This window comes from Chlorocebus sabaeus, chromosome 6 (genome assembly GCF_047675955.1).
Source record: "Chlorocebus sabaeus isolate Y175 chromosome 6, mChlSab1.0.hap1, whole genome shotgun sequence".
Classification (NCBI taxonomy): domain Eukaryota; kingdom Metazoa; phylum Chordata; class Mammalia; order Primates; family Cercopithecidae; genus Chlorocebus; species Chlorocebus sabaeus.
Genome location: NC_132909.1, coordinates 53,557,396 through 53,577,093, shown reverse-complemented (window position 1 = coordinate 53,577,093; position 19,698 = coordinate 53,557,396). Strand labels below are relative to the sequence as shown.

The 19,698-nt window shown below is 47.2% G+C and overlaps 1 protein-coding gene across 1 annotated transcript in view; it reads right to left on the bottom strand.

Moving 5' to 3' along the window:
• Positions 1-19,698, bottom strand: part of LOC103233851 (mucin-16) — a 140,880-nt gene that overhangs the window by 101,132 nt on the left and 20,050 nt on the right. Inside the window, 2 exon segments of the mRNA XM_073016992.1 lie at positions 1,529-1,642; positions 3,465-19,666. Coding sequence (XP_072873093.1) covers positions 1,529-1,642; positions 3,465-19,666 — 16,316 coding nt within the window.

Sequence of the window (19,698 nt, the reverse complement as noted above, 5' to 3'; positions counted from 1 at the left end):
CATTTTACAGGAGAGAAAGAGAAATCCAGAGACCACAATTTACCAAGGTCACACACAGCTATTGACAGGGTGACAACTGGAACATCATTGTATCTAAATGCTAAACCCATATTATTAACCACTGCATTATATTAATTCCCTAAAGCACCTTCTGGATCTTGTGGGGACCAGAATGGAAAGAGAATGAAGTGAGGTGAAAACGCCCATCTAGTAAGATGGATCTTAGGACACATTCTCCAGTTCAGTGGTTCTCAACCAGGGGCAGTTTTGCTTCCAGGGGACACTTAACAATGTCTGGAGATATTTTTGGTTGTCACAACTGTGTGTGGACGAATGGTATGGCGTCAAGAACAGAGGCCAGAGACGCTGGCAAACATCCTACAATGCACAGCACAGCCCCCCACCGCAAAGAAGTATCTGCCCCAAATGACAATAGTGTCAAGGTTGAGAAACCCAGATTTTAATTTATTTATGTATTTCATGTTACTGCCTTTTAAAGTGAAAATTTTATTTCAGACTTTATTCAAAACAGAAGAAGGAGGAATTACTAAATATTGTGACAAAGAAAACATGTAACAGTGATGTCATAAACCATCTTACATTTATATCGTGTTTTTATTCCCCTCATTGTAGTTACATATTGTAATTTAGCTCTCCAGTGATGACAAACATAAATAACCCAGGAGCTCACCCATCTTCTTTATTTAAGTGAAAGTTAAAAAAAAGTACAGTTCTAAATTTTTCATCATGGAAGAGATATAATCCTAGGTATTTTTTTTTTTTAAAGTTTCTCTTACAAGAGAGTTGTGTCTGTTTTTCAACCAGGGCATACATAAAGTCTGTTAATTTATACTTCTTTTTCCTGCATTTTCTAGAACTATTGGGATGTATTTTCAGATATTTTACATATATATGTTTTTTATATATATATATATATAATTATACATATATATGTATTATTTATTTATTTTTGAGACAGAGTCATGCTCTGTCACCCAGGCTGGAGTGCAGTGGCACTATCTCAGCTCACTGCAGCCTCTACCACCTGGGTTCAAGCGATTATCTTGCCTCAGCCTCCCGAGTAGCTGCGATTACAGGTGTGTGCCACCATGCCCGGCTAATTTTTATATTTTCAGTAGAGATGGAGTTTCACCATGTTGGTCAGACTGGTCTCGAATTTTTGACCTCAGTTGATCCACCTGCCTCAGCCTCCCAAAGTGTTGGGATTAAGATGTGAGCCACTGTGCCTGGCTCATAGTACGTTTTTAATGAGCATTTAAAAAATTTAGTTAATAAGGACAAATTTGTGAATATTTGATGTTGGACAAAGCTACTCAACATGCCATGAGGAGAAAGAGAAGTGGTAACATCTACCTGGTAACCATGAGACAAAGACCCAGTTCAGACAGGGAAACCTGTGACAACCACACACAATTCTCTCTCTAAAGAATACAAGCATTTTGACTCTCTAGAGGAGGAAATATGGTCACAAGTGGCATTACTGGGAGGTAAGCAAAGTTAAACTTACCTTTAGGACTGGCAGGCAATGTGGATGTCTGAGGACCTTTGACTGGTCTTATGGTACCTCTGTGTGCTGCTTCACTGGGTATTTTTGTGATGTGCTCCATAATGCCATCAGTTCCTGAAGATGAAGGTGGGGAGGAAAACTGGGGTAACTCATCTCATTCAGAAAAAGAGCACTGTCTAAATGGATCCACTTCACTGGCCACAAAAAACTCTTCAAGTCCATTAGTATGAACTGGAGCTGGGACTCTGTGCCATAAGTGGCCACACTAGTCCATAGATCCATTCACTTACCCATAGATTTGTCCATCCTTCCCTTTATTCATCCCTAGATCTGATCATCTATTCTTCCATTTTTTCATCCGTTTATTCCTTCCTCCTACCACCCATTCTTCCTTTCGTCTTTCCTCCCTTTTTTCCTTTCTCTTACTTTTTAAATTTTTAATTAAAAAGTTTGTACTTCAATAGCTTTGAGGGTACAAGTGGTTTTTGCTTCTATGGATGAATCATATAGTGGTGAAGTGTGAGATTTTAGTGCACCCTCCTTTCTTCTTTCCATCCATCTTTTCTTCAATCTTTACTCCATTTCATCCTTCTACTCTTCTTGCCTTCAACCTGTATCCCCTTCAATCCTGTCTTCCATCATCTTTTTTTCTTTTCATCCTTCCTTCTGTGCATCTATCCTTCCTCCTCTTCATCTTTCCTTCCTTTCATTCATCCATCTCTCCATTCTTCCTTTTATCCATCCAACTACACTTCTACCTTCTCACCATGCCATTCATCCCTTCCTTACTGAACACCCATGACTCAGCTACTGAGTCACATAGTAACATGTGGGTCAACAGCCACCAATGTGTCTAAATTTAGTGTGAATTACAAAACTAATACGAAGAAGGAGAAGGAACAAATCATTCTCCTGGAGATATTGTTCAGTGAGGCAGAAACTCGAGTCGTTGGAGGGCCTCTTTGGATTTGTGTCCAGAACAAAAGTTAGTGCCAAGCTCAACCCTTTCAGAGGAATGGAATCCCCAAGAGGTTCCTTCCTTTATCTACTGATCTCTTGGAAGTAGTGTTTCCTCCGTCTAGGCTCTGGGTTCCTCCTACCTTCTTAGGTACTTTGTTCCCTCAATTTTCATTAACTCACCTTTTCCTTTCACGTATCCCTTTTGTCTCTTGCTCAACTCAAAGGGAGAAACCCTCCCTTATATCTATGTAGTGTTTTAGCTGTTCTTCTAGTGCCCTATACCTCACTGATGCTCCCTTCATTAGAATCCCTGAGAACCCCCATGTTGCCAAAGCAATTCTCACCCCATTTCAACTTGGCAATTCTGTGGTATTTAACAGAACTTAACATTTCTCCTTCCTAAAACTCTCCCCTCCTATGGCTTCTTTGATGCCAGAACTTCTTGCTTTTTCTGTTACCTCTCTGACCACTCCTGTTTAGCCCAACAGTTAGGGGCATGAGTTCCTAGTGACACACAATCAGAGTTCTTATCCCAGTTCTGTCACCTTCTCGCTATATGACCTTAAAGTTACTTAATCTCCCTGTGCCTAAATGTCTTCATCTTCAAAATACGCTTATAATACTCTCTACTTCAATAAGTGTTACAATTGAGGATCCAATAGCTTAATAAAACTGCACTTGAAACAGAATAAGTACTGTTATAAATATTTTCTGTTGTCATTATTCTTATTGTCATTATCATTACCAGCAGTAATATTAGAACACCTATCATGATACTGTAATGATTCAATTATTTGCTTATTTTTGTTCCTCCAGTTCCTAACCCAGTGCCTAGAAGTGAAATTAGATAGACACATGTTTGCTAAAAGAATTTCTGGTACAGGAATAAACTAGTTAACTATTTTTTTGCTTCTTAGGAAGGGGTCATTTCCTATGAGCTCCCAATAATGGGATTATAGGGGCTGTGGGTGCTTACTTGTCAACCGTGTTGAGAGTGAAGGAACTTGATAAGCACTTGTCACTGTTCCCAGCTCAATGCTCTCTGTCATTCTGGTATCCAAAATAGGTGATGAAGATGTCCTGGCTGGTTGGCTCGAAGTGTCCAAAGTACTGACCATAACGAAATGTCCTTCAGTAGTGCTGCTCTCTGTCCCAAGACTGGTGTCCACTCTATGTGGAGTAGCTGAAGAGGAAGTTATCCCATGGAGGGCTGGGATGGTTGAAGAATCAGTGGTAGTGAAGGTTGAAGAGGAGAATGGCACAGGAGTGGATGAAGGCAGGCTCTCTGCAATGGTGGATAGAGTAGCATCCCCAGGGCCTGACTCTGTCCTAGAGAATGGACTACCTGAACCCGAGATGACTCGTGGAACTCCAGTGGTGGCAAATGAAGTCACAGCCTCTGATAGAGAAGGCATCACTGTGCCAGTGGAAATGGTCTCAGCTGAAGGCAACAAATCTGTACTCAGATGATGAGTACTTTCTGTTACAGACATAGTAAACTTGGATTCTGGAAAGGAGGTTACTCCAGTGGACTCCATAATAGATGGAGAAGCATTAAAGGGGGTGATTGTGTCCTCTGGAATTTCAGTATACTGTGAGGCTGGAGGCCGGTCTGGGGATGATGTTTTCACAGAAGAGGTGAAATCAGTCTTGGAACTCTGTAAAAGATGAGTAGACCCAGGAGAAGAAGGTGTATTTGTTGGTGTGACTGAGCTGGTGTCCAGGGACATGTTAGTCTTCCTAAATGCAGAAGTCAAATGAGAAAATGGCTCTGCCTCAGATCTTGTGGTCTCAATATTGGCAGGCATTGATGTGGAAATAGTGGTTTCGGCCATGGAAGAGGAAGTACCCATTGGGTATGTAGCCTTGGATGGCTCCGAGTGGATTGAAACAGAGGAATACAGTTCATGTCCAGAACTGGTGGTTCCCACATTGGTCACTGCCATGCTTGAAGAAGGATGAATTTTCTCTGTATCTGTGGTGACTTCAGAGGCAGCCAGTATTTCAACTGAGGTGCTGCTCAGATTTGGAGATAAACTGGTTCCAGGTTCTGTGCTTATGTCTGTAGTCTTCACCATGCCTGGGGTGAGGAGTGAAGTCACAGGAAAAGAGGAGGAAGGGATACTCTGTAGTAATGTGGAAGAAACAGATGCTGACGTCGTGACAGGTAAGGACAACAGAGAAGAGGAAGAGCTAGTTTTTTCCACAAAGGGAGAGCTCTTCCATGATGGCTTTTCAGGACTCCTACTCATAAGAGTTGTCATCTCTGAGTGTAAAAATCTTGGAGGAACAGTTGAATGGGTCTTTGCCAAGGGTGCTATTGTTGGGGCCAAGGTAAGGGTACTCTGTGTTGTAGCCCCAGGAGAACTTGTTTGGGTGGTGATGGTCATTTCTGTTGATTCTGACATCATGGATGAGGAAGAGAGCCTGGTGATCACTTCAGTGATGATGTCTGGAGATATTGTGGACTGATCAGGGTCAGGGATATGTGTTCTGTTAGAGGACATGATTTCTGTCACGGAGACCTCAGTAGTAGCACTAGTGGGCACTCCAAAAAGGACCGCACTTGTTTCTGTGATTGAACTGGTCTCTTCAGAGGTGCTAGTCTCCCTGAATCCAGGAGTCCGTGAGAATGTGGGCTCTGTTGGAATCCTCCTAGTCTCAGAGAAGGCAGGAATTGATGTGAAAACAGTGGTGTCCTCCACAGGGGAGGTGATACCCATTGAAGGTGTGGTCATCGTTGTTTCTGAGTCAGCTAGGACAGAGGAATGAGATTCATGAACAGAACTGGAGGTCCCCACTTTGGTCACCGCTGTGTTTGAGGTAGAATGAATTTTCTCTGTATCTGTGATGATTTCAGAGGCGGCCGGTATTTCAACTGAGGTGCTGCTCAGATTTGGAGATGAACTGGTTTTAGGCTCTGAGCTTGTGTCCAACACTTCCGTAGTCTTCACCAGGCCTGGGAGGATAAGTGAAGTCACAGGAAGAGGAGAGGAGGGGCTACTCTCTAGTAATGTGGAGGACACAGGAGAAAGTGAGGTCGCGAGAGGTAATGATGTCAGAGAAGAGGAAGATCTAGTTGTTTCCACAAAGCGAGGGCTCGTCCATGACAGATTTTCAGGACCCCTGCTCATAAGATTGGTCATCTCTGAGTGTGAAAGTCCTTGAGACACAGTTGAGTGGGTCCCTGACAAAAAGGTCGTTGAGGTGCCCAAGGGAAGGGTAACCTGGGATGTAGCCAGAGAAGAACTTGTTTGGGTGGTGATGGTTATTTCTGCAGATTCTGTCATGATGGGGGAGGTAGAGAGCCTGGTGACAACTTCATCGGAGATGTCTGGTGACATTGTGGACTGAGCAGGGCCAGGAATGGATGTTCTGCTAGAGGACATAACTTCTGTCCTGGAGACCTCAGGAGTGGCACCAGAGGGCATCTTGTAAAGGACAGTGCTTGTCTCTGTGGATGAGATGATGTCCTGGGAAGTTCTGGTCTCCCTCAGTCCAGGGGTCAGAGATGACATTGACTCTATCTCAATCCTTGTAAGGCCAGAGGAGACAGGCATTGTTGTGGAAACAATGTTGTCTCTTATAGAGGAAGAGGTGGCCATTGGAGATGTCACTTTGGTTGGCTCTGAGAAGCCTGGGGAGGAGGAATAGAGTTCCTCTCTAGCACTGGTGGTTTCCATATGGGACGCTGCTGTGTTTTCAAAAACCTGAATTGCCTCTGTCTCCATAGTGGCTTTAGAAGTGGCCAGACTCCCATCTGAGGTGATATTCAAACTGGGAGGTGAAGTGGTCTCAGGTTCTAAGCTTTCATCCAACATGTCTGTGGTCTTCATCATGACAGAGGTGAAAAGCAAAGTGGCAGGGACAGGAGAGGAGTGGCTACTCCCAGATGGTGTGGAATAAAGCGGCGAAGGTGAGGTTACTGCAGATAAAGACACCAGGGAAGATGGAGAGCTGTTTTTTTCCACAGATGGGAGGCTTGGCCATGACACATCCTCAGGACCTCTGCTCATAGGAGTTGTCACCACTGACTGTGGAAATCTCTGAGTTGCAGCTAAGTGAGTTCCTGGCCAGGAGGCTATGCTTGATGTGCCCAAGGTAAAGGTACCCTGTGAGGTAGCCCCAGAATGACCTGTTTTGGGGGTGATGGCCATTTCTGTTGATTCTTTCCTGGTGAGAGGAGTAGAAATTCTAGTGATGGTTTCCGTGGAGGTGTCTGGTGACACTGTGGATTGAGCCGGGCCTGGGATGGATGTTCTGCTAGAGGAGATGGCTTCTGTCCTGGAGACCTCAGGAGTAGCACCAGTGGGCACACTAGAAAGGACAGTGTTTGTTTCTGTGGCAGAGGTGGTCTCTTCAGAGGCGCTGGTCTCCATCAACCCAGGAGTCAGTGAAAGCGTTGGCTTTGTCTGAATGCTGGTGTCAGAGAAGGCAGGAGTTGATGTGAGAACATTTGTATCTCCTGTAGGGTAGGTGATACCTACTGAAGATGTGACTTTTGTTGTCACTGAATCAGCTAAGGCAGAGGAAGGAGATTCATGTGTATAACCTGAGGTTACCACATTGGTCACCTTCAGTTTCTCTGTATCTGTGGTGACTTCAGTGGTGGCCAGTATTTCAGCTGAGGTGCTGCTCAGATTTGGGGGTGAACTGGTTTCAGGTTCTGAGCTTGTGCCCAACAGCTCTGTGGTCTTCACCAGGCCCGAGGTGAGAAGTGATGTCACAGGAAGAGAAGAGGAGTGGATGCTGTCCGGTAATGTGGAAGAAACAGGAGAAAGTGAGGTCATAGCAGGTGAAGACAGCAAAGAAGAGGCAGAGCTGGTTTCTTCCACAGAGGGATGGCTTGGCCATGGCACATCTCCAGGAGTTCTACTCATAAGAGTGGTCATCTCTGAGTGTGAAAATCCTTGAGATGCAGTTGAGTGGGTCCCTGACATAAAAGTTGTTGTTGAGGTGTCCAAGGTAAGCGTACCCTGTGATGTAGCCCCAGGAGAACCCGTTTGGGAGGTAGTGGTCATTTCTTTAGATTCTGTCTTGATGGGGGAGGTAGAGAGCCTGGTGATCACTTCAGTGGAGATGTCTGGTGACATTGTGGACTGATCAGGGCTAGGTCTTCTGCTAGAGGACGTGACTTGTGTCCGGGAGTACTCAATCGTGGCACTAGTGAGTGCCTTGTAAGGAACAGTGCTTGGCTCTGTGGCTGAGTGGATCTCCTGGGAGATCCTGGTCTCCCTTGGTGTGGGGGTCAGGGTGGATGTTGACTCCATCTCAGTTCCTGTTATCTCAGAGGAAGCAGGTGTGGTTGTAGAAACAATGTCTTTTATCGTGGAAGAGGTGACCATTGGAGATGTCATTTTGGATGGCTCTGGGAAGCCTGGGTAAGAGGAATAGAATTCTTGTCTAGCTCTGGTGGTGCCCACCTGGGTCACAGCTGTGTTTTCAGAAACGTGAATTGCCTCTGTGTCCATAGTGGCTTTAGAAGTGGCCAGACTCTCATCTGAGGTGATATTCATAGTGGGAGGTGAAGTGGTCACAGGTTCCAAGCTTGTGTCCAACATGTCGGCAGTCTTCATCACGACAGGGGTGAAAAGAGAAGTCACCCGGAGAGGAGAGGAGTGGCTACTCCCAGATGTTGTGGAATAAAGCAGCGAAGGTGAGGTTACTGCAGATAAAGACACCAGGGAAGATGGGGGGCTAGTTTTTTCCACTGATGGGAGGCTTGGCCCTGACACATCCTCAGGACCTCTGCTCATAGGAGTGGTCATCACTGATTGTGGAGATCTGTGAGTTGCAACTGAGTGAGTTCCTGGCCAGGAGGCTCTGCTTGATGTGTCCAAGGTAAAGGTACCTTGTGAGGATGCCCCAGAATGACCTGTTTTGGGGGTGATGGTCATTTCTGCTGATTCTATCGTGGTGAGGGGAGTAGAAATTCTAGTGATGGTTTCCGTGGAGATGTCTGGTGACATTGTGGATTGAGCAGGACCTGGGATGGATGTTCTGCTTGAGGAGATGGCTTCTGTTCTGGAGACCTCAGTAGTAGCACCAGTGGGCATTCCAGAAAGAGAAGCACTTCTTTCTGTTGTTGAGCTGATCTCTTGAGAGGTACTGATCTCCCTTAATTCAGAAGTCAGGGAGGAAGTTGGCTTTGTCATCATAGTTTCTGGGAAGGCAAGAGTTGATGTGGAAACACTTGTATTCCCCAGAGTGGAGGTGGTAGCCATTGGAGATGTGGCTTTTGTTGTCACTAAGTCAGCCAAAACAGAGGAAGGGGAAAGATGTTTATAAACCAAGGTCCGTACATTGACCACTGGTGTGTTTGAGGAGGGATGAATTTTCTCTGTATCTTTGGTGACTTCAGAGGTGTCTAATATTTCATCTGAGGTGCTGCTCAAATTTGGAGGTGGACTGGTTTCAGGTTCTGAGCTTGTGCCCAACATGTCTGTGGTCTTCACTGGGCCAGGGGTGAGAAGTACAGTCATAGGATGAGGAGAGGAGGGGATGCTCTCTGGTAATGTAGAGGGAAAAGAAGGCGAGGTCATGGCAGGTGAAGACAGTGGAAAAGAAACAGAGCTGGCTTCTTCCACAGAGGGAAGGCTTGGCCATGACACATCTCCAGGAGTTCTACTCATAAGAGTGGCCATCTCTGAGTGTGAAAATTCTGGAGATGCAGTTGAGTGGGTCCCTGACCAAAAGGTTGTTGTTGAGGTGTCCAAGGTGAGGGTACCCTGTGATGTAGCCCCAGGAGAACCTGTCTGAATAGTGATGGCACTTTCTGCTGATTCTGTCATAATGGGGGAGGTAGAAAGCCTGGTGATCGCTTCAGTGGAGATGTCTGGAGACATGGTGGACTGATCAGGCCCTGACATGGATGTCCCCCTAGAGGAGATCACTTCTGTCCTGGAGACCTCAGTGGTAGCACCACTGGGCACTTCAGAAAAGACAGTGCTTCTCTCTGTGGCTGAGCTGATCCTCTCAGAGCTGCTGGTCTCCCTCAATCCAGAAGTCAGGGAGGATGTTGGTTCTATCTGAATTCTGCTGGTCTCAAAGAAGTCAGAAGTGGATATGGAAACACTAGTTTCCCCCATGGTGTAGATGGTACCCATTGGAGATGTGGCTTTGGGTGTCTCTGAGTCAGCTAGGACAGAAGATTGTGATTCATGTCCAGAACTGGAGGTCCCTATGTTGGTCACTGCTGTGTATGTGGAAGGATGCATGGCTTCTGTATCTACAGTGTCTTCCAAAGTGGTCAGTCTCTCATGGGAGGTGCTGCTCAAATTTGAAGTGGAGCTGGTTTCAGGTTCTCTGCTTATGCCCATCCTGTCTGTGGTTATCACCAGGCCAGGGGTGAGAAAAGAAGTCACAGGAAGAGAAGTAGGGAGTCTGGTGATGGTTTCTGTGGAGGTCTCTGGTGACACTGTGAGCTGAGCAAGGCCTGAGACGGATGTTCTGCCAGAGGAGGTGACTTCTGTCCTGGAGACTTCAGCAGTGGCATCAGCAGGCACTCCAGAAAGGACAGTGCTCATCTCTGTGGCTAAGCTGGTCCCCCCAGGGCTGCTGGTCTTTCTCACTCCAAGGGTCAGGGAGGATGTTGGTTCTGTCCGAATTTTGCTAGTCTGAAAAAAGCCAAGAGTTGATGTGGAGACACTTGTATCCTCCATGGTGGAGGTAATAACCATTGGAGATGTGACGTTGAATGTCTTTGAGTCAGCTAGGACAGAGGAAGGAGATTCATGTCCAGAACTGGAGGTACCCACATCGGTCACTGCTCTGTTTGAAGAAGGATGAATTTTCTCCGTATCTGTAGTGACTTCAGAGGTGGCCAGTATTTCAACTGAGGTGCTGCTCAAATTTGCAGGTGAGTTGGTTACAGATTCCGAGCTTTTGTGCAACGTATCTGTAGTTTTTGCCAGGCCAGATGTGAGGAGTGATGTCACAGGAAGAGGAGAGGAAGAGATGCTGCCTGTTAATGTGGAGGAAACAGGAGAAGGTGAAGTTGTGGTTGGTGAAGACATCAGAGAAGAGGAAGAGCTAGTTTTTTCCAGAAGGGGAGGGCTCATCCATGATACATCCTCAGGACCCCTCTTCATAAGAGTGCTCATCTGTGAGTGTGAAAATCCTTGAGATAGAGTTGAGTGTGTCATTGTCAAAGAGGTTATGCTTGAAGTGTCCAAAGTACTGGTGCCTTGTGTTGTGGCCCTTAAAGGACTTGTGTGGGTGTTCATGGTTATTTCTGTTGATTCTGTCATGACAGGGGATGTAGATAACCAACTGATGGTTCCTGTGGAGATGTCTGGTGATATTGTGGATGGAGCGGGACCTGGGATGGAGGTGATGTCTTCCTTGGAGATCTCAGTAGTAGCACCAGTGGACACTTTAGAAAGGATGATGCTCATCTTGGTGCCTGAGCTGGTCCCTTCAGAGCCACTGGACTCCCTCAATCCAGGGGTTGGGGAGGAAGTTGGCTCTGTCTGAATCCTTCTAGTCTCAAGGATGGCAGGAGTTGATGTGAGAACACTTGTATCCCCCATGGTGGAGGTGGTACCCGTTGGAGATGAGGCTTTGGATGTCTCTGAGTCAGCTAGGACAGAGGATTGTGATTTATATCCAGAGCTGGTGGTCACCACATTGGTCCCTCCTGTGTTTGTGGAAGGATGCACAGCTTCTGTATGTGCAGTGTCTTTGTTAGTGGTCAGTCTCTCACGGGAGGTGCTGCTCAAACTTGAAGATGAACTGGTTCCAGGTTCTGTGCTTATACCCAAGTTATCTGTGGTCATCACCGGGCCAGAGGTGAGAAGCGAAGTCACAGGAAGGGGAGAGTGGAGGATATGTGCTGGGAATGTGGTGGAAACAGGATGAGGTGAGGTCACGGCAGGTAAAGACAGTGGGGAAGATGGAGGGCTGGTTTCTTTCACAACGGGAGGGCTAGGCCATGACACACCTCCAGGACCTCTGCCCATGGAAGTGGTCATCTCTGGGTGTGGAAATCCCTGAGTTACTGTAGAGTGGGTTTCTTCCCAAGAGGATGTGGTTGCTGTGTCCGAATTAAGGGTACTTTCTGGTGTAGATCCCGGAGGACCTGTTTGGGTTGTGATGGTCATTTTGGCAGATTCTGTCATGACAGAGGAGGCAGAAATCCTGGTGATGGTTTCTGTGGAGATGTTTTGTGACATTGTGGACTGCTCAGGGCCTGAGATGGATGTTCTGCTAAAGGAGATGGCTTCTGTCCTGGAGACCTCAGTAGTAGCACCAGTGGACACTTCAGAAGGAACAGTGCTTGCCTCTGTGGCTGAGCTGGTCTCTTCAGAGGTGCTGGTCTCCCTCAATCTGGTGGTCAGTGAGGAAGCTGGCTCTGTCTGAATTTTCCTAGTGTCAGATAAGGCAGGAGTTAATATGGAAACACTTGTATTCTCCATGATGGAGATGGTACCCATTGGCGATGTGGCTTTGGTTATCTCTGAGTCAGGTAGGACAGAGGAAGGGGATTCATGTCCAGAACTGGAAGTTCCCACTTTGGTTACTGCTGTGTTTGAGAAAGGATGAATTTTCTCTGTATCTGTGGTGACTTCAGAGGTGGCCAGTATTTCAACTGAGGTGCTGCTCAAACTTGGAGGTGAACTGGTTTCAGGTTCTGCGCTTGTGTCCAATACCTCTGTAGTCTTCACTTGGCCTGGCATGAGAAGCGAAGTCACAGAAGCAGAAGAGGAGTGGCTACTTGCTGGTAATGTGGAAGAAACAGAAGAAGGTGAGATCATGGCAGGTAAAGATAGTTGGGAAGATGGAGGGTTGGTTTCTTCCACAGAACCTCTACTCACAAGAGTGGTTATCTCTGAGTGTGGCAATCTCTGAGTCATAGTTGAGTGGGTTATTACCAAGGAGGGTGTGGTTGATGTGTCTAATGTAAGGGTACTCCCTGGTGTAGATCGAGGAGGACTTGTTTGGGTCTTGATGGTCATTTCTGATGATTCTTCCATGATGGGGGAGGTAGGGAACTTAATGACTGTTCTTGTGGTGGATATTTCTGGCAACATTGTGGACTCAGCAGGACCAGAGATGGATGTTCTGCTAGAGGAGGTGACTTCTGTCCTGGAGACCTCAGTAGTAGCACCAGTGGGCACTTCAGAAAGGATAGCACTTGTCTCCGTGGCTGAGCTTGTCTCCACAGAACTGCTGGTCTCCCTCAATTTAGGGGTCAGGGAGGAAATGGACTCTTTCTGAATTCTGCTAGTCTCCAAGAAGTGAGGGGTTGATATAACAACAGTTGTGTCCTCCTGTGTGGAGGTAATAAACATTGGTGATGTGGTTTTGGATGTCTCTGAGTCAGCTAAGGTAGAGGAAGGGGATTCATGTCCAGAGCTGGAGGTCTCCACATTGGACATGGCTGTGTTTGTGAAAGGATGCACAGCTTCTGTATCTGTGGTGTCCTTGCCAGTGGTCAGTCTCTCACCTGAAGTGTGGCTCAGCTTTGGAGGTGAACTTGTTACAAGTTCTGGGCTTGTGCGTAACATGTCTGTGGTCGTCACCGGGCCAGAGGTGAGAAGTGAAGTCAAAGGAAGAGGAGAGGAGGAGATACTCACTGGTAATGTGGAGGAAACGGGAGGAGGTGAGATTGTGGCAGGTAAAGACAGCAGGGAAGGGAGAGAGCTGGGTTTTTCCACAGAGAGAGAGCTTTGCCATGACATATCTCCAGGACCTCTGCTCATGAGAGTGGTCTGCTCTGGGTGTGGAAATCTCTGAGTCAAAGTTGAATGAGTCTTTGCCTGGGACTTTGTGGTGGATGTGTCCAGGGAAAGGGCATCCTGTGATGTAGACCCAGAAGGACCTGTTTGGGTGGGGATGGTCATTTCTGCTGATTCTGTCATGGTAGGCGAGGCAAAGAGCCTTGTCATTGTTCTGGTGGATATTTCTGGCAACATTGTGGACTGAGAAGGGCCAGGGATGGATGTTCTACCAGAGGAGGTGACTTCTGTCCTGGAGACCTCAGCAGCAGTACCAGTGGGGACTTCTGAAAGAACAATACTTGTGTCAGTGGAAAAGCTGGCATTTTGGGAGATGCTGGTCTCCCTCAGTCCAGGAGTCAAGGAATATGTTGACTCGTTCTTAATTTTTGTAGTCTCAGAGGAAACAGACATTGATGTGGAAACAGTTGTATGCCCCATGGTGGAGGTGGTATCCATTGGGGCTGTAGCCTTGGTTCTTTCTGAGTCAGCTAGGACAGAGGATTGTAACCCATGTCCAGAGCTGGTGGTTTCCACATTAGTCACTGCTGTGCTTGTGAAAGGATGCATGGCTTCTCTAGCTGTGGTGTCTTCGTCTGTCATCAGTATCTCATGTGAGGTACTGCTCAAATTTGGAGGTGAACTGGTTGTAGCTTCTGGGCTTGTGCCTAACATGTCTGTGGTCATCACTAGACTAGAGGTGAGCAGTGAGATCATAGGAGAAGGAGTGGTGTGAATGGTCTTTGGTAATGTTGAGGAACTGGGAGAAGGTGGGGTCATGGCTGGTGAAGGCATCAGGGAAGAGGAGAAGCTGGTTTTCTCTATAGAATGAGGGATTGTCTGTGATAGAATCTCAGGGTCCTTGTTCATGAGAGTGGTCATTTCTGAGTGTGGAAATTCCTGAGTCACCATCGAGTGTGTTCCTGCCCTGGAGGATGTAGTTGGTGTGTCCAAGGTAAATGTACCCTGTGATGTAGATCCAAGAGGAGGGCCTGTTTGAGTGATGATGGTCACATTTGCAGATTCTGTAATGCCAGAGGAAATAGGCAGCCTGGGGATCACTTCAGTGGAGATGTCTGGTGACTTTGTGGAATGATCAGGGCCCGGAACGGATGTTTTTCTAGAAGAGGCAACTTCTGTCCTAGAGGTCTCAGGAGTAGCACCAGTGGTCACCTTGTGAAGGACAGCACTTTTCTCTGTGGATACGATGGGCTCCTGGGAGGTGCTGGTTTCCTTCAGCTCATGAGCCAGGGAGGATGTTGATTCCATCTCAATCCTTGTAATCTCAGAGGAGCCAGGTATGGATGTGGAAACAATGGTGTCCCTTGTGGTGAAAGAGGTAACCATTGGAGAGGTGACTTTGGGTGGTTCTGAGTAGGCTGGGACAGACGAATAAGATTCCTTTTCAGAAGTGGTGGTCCCCATATCGGTTACTGCTATGTTTGTGGAAAGATACATTTTCTCTGTATCTTTAATGTCTTCAGAAGTAGTCAGTATCTTTTGTGAGGGGCTGCCCAAATTTGGAGGTAAACTGGTCACAGATGCCAGCATATCTGTGGTCTTCACCGGGCCAGAAGTGGGGAGTGAAGTCAGATGAACAGAAGAATAGGGCCTACCTTCTACTAATGTAGTAGGTACAGGGAGCAGTGAGGTTATTGCTGGTAAAGACAGAAGGGAAGAGGGAGAACTGGTTTTTTCCACAGAGGGTGGGCTTGTCCCTGATACATCCTCAGGAACTCTACTTATAAGAGTGGATACATCTAATTGTGAAAATCCATGAGTCATAGCTGAGTGGGTCTCTGCCTGTGAGGTTGTGATTGACGTGTCCCAGGTAAGGGTACCCTGTGAGGTAGCCCTATGAGGACCTGTCTGAGTGGCGATGGTCATTTCTTCAGATTTTGTCATGCCAGCAAAGGTAGAGAACATGGTGACAGATCCTGTGGAGGTATCTGGTGACACTGTGGGCTTTTCAGTGCCTCGGATGGATGTCCTGCTAGAGGAAGCGAGTTCTGTTCTGGAGACCTCAGTAGTAGCAGCAGAGAGTGCTTTGTCAAAGACAGTGCTTGTGTCTGAGGATGAGCCGATTTTCTGGGAGGTGCTGATCTCCCTCAGTCCAAAGGTCAGGGAGGAAGTTGTCTCAGACTCAATCTTTGTCATCTCTGAGGATCTGGGCATTGATATGGAAACTATTGAGTCCCCCATGGTGGAAGTGATAACTACTGGAGATGTGGTTTTATATGGCTCTGAGTCAGGTGAGACAGTAAAATAGAATTCGTGTGGTGAACTGATGGTCCCCACATTGGTCACTGCTGTGTTTATAGAAGGATGTATTGTGTGTGTATCTGTGCTGGCTTCTGAAGTGGCCGAGGTGTTGCTTAAACTTTGAGATGAACGAGTCACAGGTTCTAAGCTTGCGTCCATGTCTGTTATCTTCACTAGTGCAGGGGTGAGTACTGAGGTCACAGAAGCAAGAGAGGAGGTACTGTGCACTCGCAATGTGGAAGTTACAGGAGAAGGTGAGGTTGTCACAAGGAGAGGTGTCTGAGAAGAGAGAGAGTTGGCTTCTTCTACAGAGAAAGGGCTTGTCTTCGACACATCACTGAGATCACTGTTCATGACTGTGGTTATTTCTGAGTCTACAAAATCCTGAGTTCTGGCTGATGGGGTTCCTGCTGGATTGGCTATGGTTGATATGTCCAAGGTCAGTTGGCCAAGAGATGTCACCCCAGGAGGATCTGTTTGTGTGGTGATGGTCTTGTGTGTAGATATTGTCAAGGGAGGCGAGTTAGAATGTCTGCTGCTGGCTTCAGGTGAAATGTCTGGGGACTTTGTTGACTGAGCAGAAGGTGGCATGAATGTAGGATTATAGTAGGGGATTTCTGCCCTGGAGACCTCAGTAGCAGCACCCATGGACACACTGGAGAAAACAATGTTTGACTCTGTAGTTGAGTTCATCACCAGGGCGGTGCCATTCTCTGTCAGTTCAGAAGTCAGGGGGTATGTTGACTCTCTGTCAATATTTATAGTCTCAGTAGAACCAAGTGTTGATGTGGAAACAATAGCGTCCTTCATCATAGACCCAGTAACATTTGGAGGTGTGTGTCTGGATGGCTGGGAGTGGATTGAGACAGAGGAATGTAGTTCATGCATAGAATTGGTGGTCCTCATATTGGTTTCTGCTGTGTTCTCTGAAAAGTGAATTGTCTCTGTATTTGTGGAGGCTTCAGAAGTGGGCATCTCACCTGAGAAGCTACTTGCATTTGGTAAGGAGCTGGTCACAGGCTCTGAGAGTGCGTCCAACATGTCCGTGGTCTTCCTCCTGCCAGAGGTGAGAAGGGAAGTCACAGGGAGAGGAGAAGCGGGGCTACTTCCTGATAATGTGGAAAAAAGAGGTGAATGCGAGGTTATTGCAGTTAAAGGCACCAGGGAAGAAGAAGAACTGGTTTCTTCCACAGAGGGAGAGCTTCGCCATGACACATCTTTAGTACCTCTGCTCCTAGTAGTGGTATCCTCTGAGTGTGGAAATCTCTGAGTCACAGGTGGGCGCGTCCCTTCCCAGGAAGCTGTGCTTGATGTGTCCAGGGTAAGGGTAGCCAGTGAGGTAGTCCCTATAGGACCCGTTTGGTTGGTGATGGTCATTTCTGTGGATCCTGTTACAACAGGAGAAGTGGAGAGCCTGGTGATGGTTTCTGTGGAGATGTAGGGTGACATTTTGGAATGATCAGGCCCTGAGATGGATGTTCTGCTAGAGGTGATAACTTCTGTCCTGGAGACCTCAGTAGTAGTAGCAGGGGGCATTTCTGAAAGGACAGTGCTTGTCTCTGTCACAGTGTTGATCTCCTCAGACGTGCTGGTGTCCTTTAATCCAGGAGTCAAAGAGGATGCTGATTCAGTCTGAATTCTAGTCTCAAAGAAGGTAGGAGTTGATGCAGAAACCTTCACGGTGGTACCCATTGGAGATGTGGCTTTGGATGTGTTTGAGTCAGCTAGGACAGAAGGTTGTGATTCATGTCCAGAAATGGAGGTTCCCACGTTGGCCACTGCGGTGTTTGTGGAAGGATGCATGACTTCTGTGTGTGCAGTGTCTTTGTAAGTGATCAGTCTCTCATGTGTGGTGCTACTTAAATTTGGAGGTGAACTGGTTACAGGCTCTGGGCTTGTCATGTCCAACACATCTGTGGCTGTCACCAGAACAGAAGTAAGAAGTGCAGTCACAGGAAGAGGAGAGGAGGGGATGCTCTCTGATAATGTGGAGGAAACAGGAGAAGGGGATGTCATGGCAGGTGAAGACATCAAGGAGGACTCAGAGCTGGTTTCTTCTACAGAGGGAGTTGTCATCCATGAAACATCTCTAGGAGTTCTGCTCCTAAGAGTGGTTATCTCTGAGTGTGGGAATCCCTGAGACACAGTTGAATAAGTCCCTCGCTGGAAGAGTGTGGTTGATGTGTCCAAGGGAAGGGTATCCTGTGATGTAGCCCCAGGAGTAGTTGTTTGAGTGGTGATGCTCATTTCTGCAGATTTTGTCATGGTGGGGGAGGTGAAAAGCCTGGTTATCACTCCTGTGGAGATGTCAGGTGCTACTGTGGACCGATCAAGGTCTGAGATGGATGTTCTTCTAGAGGAGATTTCTATTCTGGAGCTCTGAGTAATAGCACCCGTGGGTACATAAGAAAAGGCGGTATTTGTCCCTGTCGTTGAGCTGATCTCCTCAGATGTGCTGCTCTCCCTCAGTCTAGGGCTCAGGGATGCTGTTGGCTCTGTTTGAATTTGGCTAGTCTGAGAGATATTAGGAGTTGATGTGGAAACACTTGTGTTCCCCAGGGTGGAGGTGGTACTCATTGGAGATGTGGTTTTTGATGTCTCTGAGTCAGCTAGGACAGAGAATTGTGATTCATGTCCAGACCCAGAGGTCCCTACATTGGTCACTGCTGTGTTTGTGGAAGGATGCATGGTTTCCGTATGTGCAGTGTCTTTGTAAGTGGCTGGTCTCTCATGTGTGGGGCTGCTCAAACTTGGAGGTGAACTGGTTACAGGCTCTGGGCTTGTCATGTCCAACACATCTGTGGCTGTCACCAGAACAGAAGTAAGAAGTGCAGTCACAGGAAGAGGAGAGGAGGGGATGCTCTCTGATAATGTGGAGGAAACAGGAGAAGGGGATGTCATGGCAGGTGAAGACATCAAGGAAGACTCAGAGCTGGTTTCTTCTACAGAGGGAGTTGTCATCCATGACACATCTTCAGGAGTTCTGCTCCTAAGAGTGGTTATCTCTGAGTGTGGGAATCCCTGAGACACAGTTGAATGAGTCCCTCCCTGGAAGAGTGTGGTTGATGTGTCCAAGGGAATAGTACCATGTGATGTAGCCCTAGGAGTAGTTGGTTGAGTGGTGATGGTCATTTCTGCAGATTTTGTCATGATAGGGGAGGTGAAGAGCCTGGGGATCATTCCTGTGGAGATGCTGGGTGTCATTGTGGACTGATCAAGGTCTGAGATGGATGTTCTGCTAGAGGAGATGACTTCTGTCCTGGAGACCTGAGCAGTAGCACCCGCGGGCACATAAGAAATGGCACTATTTGTCTCTGTCACTGAGCTGATCTTCTCAGACGTGCTGCTCTCCCTCGGTCTAGGGGTCAGGGATGCCAATGACTCTGTTTGAATTTGACTAGTTTGAGAGATATCAGGAGTCGATATGGAAACACTAGTGTCCCCCATGGTGGAAATAGTACTCATCAGAGGTGTGGCTTTCGATGTCTCTGAGTCAACTAAGGTAGAGGATTGTGATTCATGTCCAGACCCGGAAGTCCCTACATTGGTCACTGCGGTGTTTGTGGAAGGATGTGTGGCGGCTTCTGTGTGTGCAGTGTCTTTGTAAGTGGTCAGCCTCTCATGAGTGCTGCTGCTCAAATTTGGAGGTGAACTGGTTACAGATTCTGGGCTTGTAGTGCCCAACCCACTTGTGGTTATCACCAGAACAGAAGTAGGAAGTGCAGTTACAGGAAGAGGAGAGGAGGGGATGCTCTCTGGTGATGTGGAGGAAACAGGAGAAGGGGATATCATGGCAGGTGAAGACATCGGGGAAGACGCAAAGCTGGTTTTTTCCATAGGGGGAGTTGTCATCCATGACACATTCTCAAGACCCATGCTCATGAGAGTGGTCACCTCTGAGTGTGGGAATCCCTGAGTCACACTTGAATGAGTCCCTCCTTGGGAAAGTGTGGTTAATGTGTCCAAGGGAAGGGTACCATGTGATGCAGACTCAGGAGGACTTGCTGGGGTGGTGATGGTCATCTCTGCAGATTTTGTCTTAATAGAGGAGGTGAAGACCCTGGAGCTCTCTCCTGTGAAAGTGTCAGGTGGCATTGTAGACTTATCATGGTCTGGGGTGGAAATTTTGCTAGAAGAGATGACCTCTGTACTGGAGACCTCAGTAATAGTGCCAGTGGGGACTTTGGAAAGTAGAAAACTCATGTCTGTGGAAAAGCTGGACTCCTGAGA